The sequence below is a fragment of the Denticeps clupeoides genome, chromosome 3, assembly GCF_900700375.1.
Source record: "Denticeps clupeoides chromosome 3, fDenClu1.1, whole genome shotgun sequence".
Lineage (NCBI taxonomy): Eukaryota > Metazoa > Chordata > Actinopteri > Clupeiformes > Denticipitidae > Denticeps > Denticeps clupeoides.
Window position 1 is genome coordinate 35,069,305 of NC_041709.1, and position 6,285 is coordinate 35,075,589.

General features: G+C 50.2%; 1 protein-coding gene across 2 annotated transcripts in view; it reads left to right on the forward strand.

Annotated features, from left to right (window-relative positions):
- The first annotated feature begins 235 nt into the window (after positions 1-235).
- Positions 236-6,285, forward strand: part of LOC114785626 (apoptosis-stimulating of p53 protein 2-like) — a 20,454-nt gene continuing 14,404 nt past the window's right edge. For both annotated transcript variants that reach the window (XM_028972055.1, XM_028972056.1), the window contains exon 1: positions 236-352. In XM_028972055.1, the coding sequence (XP_028827888.1) occupies positions 344-352 (9 nt within the window). In that variant the 5' untranslated portion in view covers positions 236-343. The remainder of the gene's footprint in view (positions 353-6,285) is intronic.

Below are 6,285 nucleotides of genomic sequence, written 5' to 3' on the forward strand. Positions count from 1 at the left end.
CTTTTATAAAAAAAAATATTCAGGGTTCCACTCTGTATTTCGCTAAAATTTCGCTAAAATTGTTTATATTTGAACGTCTGCGCCACGCCGATATGAACAAGTGGAGGAAAGTAGAATTAAAGGTCTTCCCACGTGGCCGTCCCGGGCGGAGTGGGCGGGGCCTTCGCGTCACCGCGTGGGCGGGGCCTCGTCCCCCGTCGCCCCGGCGACCGAGGCGCCTCCTCCCCCCCCCTCCGCTCCAGCGGCCGAGCCGAGCCAGAAGCTCCGGAGCGCCGCTCCTCAGACCCCCCGGGCCGGCCAGGAAGAAGGTGCGGGGACGGCGAGGAGCTCTGCGGCCGCCACGATGATGCCGGTGAGACCATTTTAAGCGCTGGGTCGGTTCAGGAGATGGATGGCTTGGAGAGAGAGCCGTGGGGGAACCTGATAGATTCTGTAGATTTATGAGGGAGGGGATCTGGGTTCGTTTTTTTTTTTTTTTAAATGCGTTCGATTTAATCCTGCGTGGTGTAAATGTTGCTGGACATCATCTCCCGGGGTCCCCGCAGGACAGGCGCCCAGTCGGTCGGTCGGTTCTGGCACCGGGAAGGTCCCCCGTTTCCTGAAGAACCGGCTGTCACCGCAACGCTGGCAGACCTTCACGACACCGCACGGCGCGTCCGGGACAAACCGCGCCAAATTACCGGCGCAGCAGGGCTCGAATTAATAATAATAATAATAAAAAAAACCCACACACTTGTGCGCATCCGGCGTAAAACTTTTCCCAAATCCGTTATGCGGAGGACCAGAAGCAGGAGAAGCAGGAGAAGCGTGTCAACCGTGATGTGGGACGCGTCGCTGCGTCTCGGGGCCGCAACGTCATTAAAGTTCAGCCTGGACGCGCTCACAATGGATCCCTATAATTAGCGGCCCCGTGGGAGGGTAGGATTAGCCGCGTGGGCCGGGGGGGGGGGCAGAGGTCAGAGGTCGCGTCTTCCTGAAGTTCCCCTCCAGAAGCAGGTCGTTCCCTCTGCGGTGAGTTTTGCGGAACTCGCGCCGCATTGTTGTCCCCAGGCCCCGCCCCCCTCAGGCCTTTAAAGTTTAATGTGACAAACGGGCGCCGGGGCGACAGGACGTCCCCTGCCGCTCAGTACCGCCTTTAAAGCAATTTACTTACATGCCACGAATGTTCCAGAAATGCGGTGATGATTGTCAGGTAGCCACACCCACGCATGTCATTGCCATTATAATAAAGATAAAGTGAAGTGATTGTCACTTGTGATACACAGCAGCACAGCACATGGTGCACACAGTTAAATTTGTACTCTGCATTTACCATCACCCTTGGTGAGCAGTGGCCACCATGACAGGCGCCCGGGGAGCAGTGTGTGGGGACGGTGCTTTGCTCAGTGGCACCTTGGCGGATCGGGATTCGAACCAGCAACCTTCTGATTACGGGGCCGCTTCCTTAACCGCTACGCCACTGCTGCACCAATATTAAGGCGTCTGTGTCCGAGGGTGCTACGTGTTGAACGACACGTTCGTTCCTACATGCATCTGAAGCGTCTGTTACGGTGGTCAGTGTCCGGTGAAGAAGGTGAGGTGGTAGTGGCCTAGTGGGTAACACACTCGCCTATGAACCAGAAGATCCAGGTTGAAATCCCACTTACTACCATCATGTCCCTGAGCAGGACACTGAACCCTGAGTGTCTCCAGTGGGGGACAATGACCCGGTCACTCATGGAAGTAAACATCACTTCTCTTGTCAGAACCTTCACGCGCCACCCGAGGCCGGAACGACACGAGAACCGCTCTCGTGGCATCTGGAACCACAGAAACGCTAACCTCGCTAACGCTAACCTCGCTAACGCTAACCTTGCTCGGCCCCGAAGGGTTTTTTTGGAGAGCATCTACTCAACATCAACTCGTCTGCGTTTCGCGCTTACGAACGGGTGCCAGTCATTGTGCCACGTCTGGCTTTTACCAGCAGCCGGCTGGTTTCCAGTCTGAAGGTGACCAGTGTGTGTGTGTGTGTGTGTGTGTGTGTGTGTGTGCATATGCACGTGAGGTGTTTCTCTGGAACATTAACGTTGGTGCAGGAGGGACTTCCCTGTGCGGCACAGTTTTCACGGTTTTAAGCGAGCGTCAGCAGTGCGAGAACATGCCAAACCGGCACGGCCCACCGCATCAGTGTAAATGGAGGTAGGTGTGTTTAAAGGGACAGCACGGTTCTGGGTGTCATGTGGGAGTGCCATCCGCACATGACACCAGGCTGTGGGCTCGCCGGCTGTTTCCTGTCCACAACTGATATAAACAGATCGCTAGCACGTTTCACCAGTGTCACCGTAACGTCCCACAAGGACCCTCTGTGTCCATGTTACTTATCGAGAGCAGATAATAATTTCAATGAATGTTGACAGGCGGAGTAGAACTCTGCGGCGTGTCCCGGAACTGTGCTTGGTGCAGGTTGCTGTAGTGCAGCGTTACCGGGATTCGGAAATGTGGGGGGGCGGGGCCTCGCTCCTCCCAGGCCGGCATAACCAAATACACCAACCCACTGCGCCAGACGGCATTTAATCAGTTCCCTGGCCCACTGATGGGGAATTTTAGTGTGTGTGTGTGTGTGTGTGTGTGTGTGTGTGTGTGTCTCATCTAGCAAGTTTTGTGAAACATTATCCAGGGAGGGAACTCTCTAAACAGATTAGGGAGGATCTAATGAGGCCTGGCTGATAATAAAACACGCAGAACACACACACACTTCTTATGCGGAACTCATTTTCAAATAGGATTCTGCTACAGGTTCAGTTAGACAGAGTGATAAATCACACTATCGCACAGATGTTCTGTAGTAATGGTGTGCTTGTTTATCTGTACTGCGTGTGTGAGTGTGTGTATGTGTGTGTGCTCTAGGGTGGCAGAAAGCTTAAGAGGTACAGAGGGGTCTCCCACCCTCATTACATCACCACTAAGCTCCTCGATTGGATCTAATCTCAGTTTTATCAGCCTCCAGACACACACACACACACACACACACACACACACACACACACACACACAATTCAGTGTAAAACACTGCAGATCTTTATCTGCCTTTCCCACAGCTCAGACTGATGTAGAAGATGACAGCATCACACCACAGGGAGATAGATTTTACAGTTTTGAATTTGTGTGTTTGTGCGTGTGTGCTTCACCTCCAGCCCACATTACTCCAAAGAATATGAAAATCTGTCTCTGATTTCCTGTGTGTAAATCTACAGACATCAGAGATAATAATGTAAATCAGAGATCAGGAATCAGATGTCTACAGCTCTCTGATTTACTGTATTACATAGGTTTGGTAAGGGCGCGGCCGTGTGGTATAATGTTGGTTTGGTGTAGGCGTGGCCGTGTGGTATTATGTAGGTTTGGTGTAGGCGCGGTCGTGTGGTATTATGTAGGTTTGGTGTAGGCGCGGTCATGTGGTATTATGTAGGTTTGGTGTAGGCGCGGTCATGTGCTATTATGTATGGTTGGTGTAGGCGTGACCGTGTGGTATTATGTATGGTTGGTGTAGGCGTGGCCGTGTGGTATTATGTAGGTTTGTTGTAGGTGCGGTCATGTGGTATAATGTTGGTTTGGTGTAGGCGTGGTCGTGTGGTATTATGTAGGTTTGGTGTAGGCGTGGTCGTGTGGTATTATGTAGGTTTGGTGTAGGCGTGGTCGTGTGGTATTATGTAGGTTGGTGTAGGCGTGGTCGTGTGGTATTATGTAGGTTTGGTGTAGGCGTGGTCGTGTTGTATTATGTAGGTTTGGTGTAGGCGTGGTCGTGTTGTATTATGTAGGTTTGGGTGTAGGCGTGTCGTGTTGTATTATGTAGGTTTGGTGTAGGCTGGTTCGTGTTGTATTATGTAGGTTGGTGTGGCGTGGTCTGTTGTATTATGTAGGTTTGGTGTAGGCGTGGTCGTGTTGTATTATGGTAGGTTTGGTGTAGGCGTGGTCGTGTTGTATTATGTAGGTTTGGTGTAGGCGTGGTCGTGTTGTATTATGTAGGTTTGGTGTAGGCGTGGTCGTGTTGTATTATGTAGGTTTGGTGTAGGCGTGGTCGTGTTGTATTATGTAGGTTGGTGTAGGCGTGGTCGTGTTGTATTATGTAGGTTTGGTGTAGGCGTGGTCGTGTTGTATTATGTAGGTTTGGTGTAGACGTGGTCGTGTGGTATAATGTTGGTTCGGTGTAGGCGTGGTCGTGTTGTATTATGTAGGTTCGGTGTAGGCGTGGTCGTGTTGTATTATGTAGGTTTGGTGTAGGCGTGGTCGTGTTGTATTATGTAGGTTTGGTGTAGGCGTGGTCGTGTGGTATAATGTTGGTTCGGTGTAGGCGCGGTCGTGTTGTATTATGTAGGTTCGGTGTAGGCGCGGTCGTGTTGTATTATGTAGGTTTGGTGTAGGCGCGGTCGTGTGGTATTATGTAGGTTTGGTGTAGGCGCGGTCGTGTGGTATTATGTAGGCTTGGTGTAGGCGTGGTCGTGTTGTACTATGTAGGTTTGGTGTAGGCGTGGTCGTGTTGTATTATGTAGGTTTGGTGTAGGCGTGGCTGTGTTGTATTATGTAGGTTTGGTGTAGGCGTGGTCGTGTGGTATTATGTAGGTTTGGTGTAGGCGTGGTCGTGTGGTATTATGTAGTTTGGTGTAGGCGTGGTCGTTGTGGTATTATGTAGGTTTGGTGTAGGCGTGGTCGGTGTTATTATGTAGGTTTGGTGTAGGCGTGGCTGGTGTTGTATTATGTAGGGTTGTGGTGTAGGCGTGGTCGTGTTGTATTATGTATGTTTGGTGTAGGCGTGGTCGTGTTTGTATTATGTAGGTTTGGTGGAGGCGTGGTCGTGTTGTATTATGTAGGTTTGGTGTAGGCGTGGCTGTGTTGTATTATGTAGGTTTGGTGTAGGCGTGGCTGTGTTGTATTATGTAGGTTTGGTGTAGGCGTGGTCGTGTTGTATTATGTAGGTTTGGTGTAGGCGTGGTCGTGTTGTATTATGTAGGTTTGGTGTAGGCGTGGTCGTGTTGTATTATGTAGGTTTGGTGTAGGCGTGGTCGTGTTTGTATTTTGTAGGTTTGGTGTAGGCGTGGCTGTGTTGTATTATGTAGGTTTGGTGTAGGCGTGGCTGTGTTGTATTATGTAGGTTTGGTGTAGGCGTGGCTGTGTTGTATTATGTAGGTTTGGTGTAGGCGTGGTCGTGTTTGTATTATGTAGGTTTGGTGTAGGCGTGGTCGTGTTGTATTATGTAGGTTTGGTGTAGGCGTGGTCGTGTTGTATTATGTAGGTTTGGTGTAGGCGTGGTCGTGTTGTATTATGTAAGTTTGGTGTAGGCGTGGTCGTGTGGTATTATGTAGGTTTGGTGTAGGCGTGGTCTGTTGTATTATGTAGGTTGGTGTAGGCCGTGGTCGTGTGGTATTATGTAGGTTTGGTGTAGGCGTGGTCGTGTGGTATTATGTAGGTTTTGTGTAGGCGTGGTCGTGTTGTATTATGTAGGTTTGGTGTAGGCGTGGTCGTGTGGTATTATGTAGGTTTGGTGTAGGCGTGGTCGTGTGGTATTCTGTAGGTTTGGTGTAGGCGTGGTCGTGTTGTATTATGTAGGTTTGGTGTAGGCGTGGTCGTGTGGTATTATGTAGGTTTGGTGTAGGCGTGGCTGTGTTGTATTATGTAGGTTTGGTGTAGGCGTGGCTGTGGTTGTATTATGTAAGTTTGGTGTAGGCGTGGTCGTGTTGTATTATGTAGGTTGGTGTAGGCGCGGTCGGTGTGTACTATGTAGGTTTTGGTGTAGGCGCGGTCGTGGTTGTATTATGTAGGTTTGGTGTAGGCGTGGTCGTGTTTGTATTATGTAGTTTGGTGTAAGGCGTGGTCGTGTGGTATTATGTAGTTTTGGTGTAGGCGTGGCTGTGTTGTGTTATGTAGGTTTGGTGTAGGCGTGGTCGTGTTGTATTATGTAGGTTTGGTGTAGGCGTGGGTCGTGTGGTATTATGTAGGTTTGGTGTAGGCGTGGCTGTGTTGTATTATGTAGGTTTGGTGTAGGCGTGGTCGTGTTGTATTATGTAGGTTTGGTGTAGGCGTGGTCGTGTGGTATAATGTTGGTTTGGTGTAGGCGTGGTCGTGTGGTATTATGTAGGTTTTGTGTAGGCGTGGTCGTGTTGTATTATGTAGGTTTGGTGTAGGCGTGGTCGTGTTGTATTATGTAGGTTTGGTGTAGGCGTGGTCGTGTGGTATTATGTAGGTTTGGTGTAGGCGTGGCTGTGTTGTATTATGTAGGTTTGGTGTAGGCGTGGCTGTGTTGTATTATGT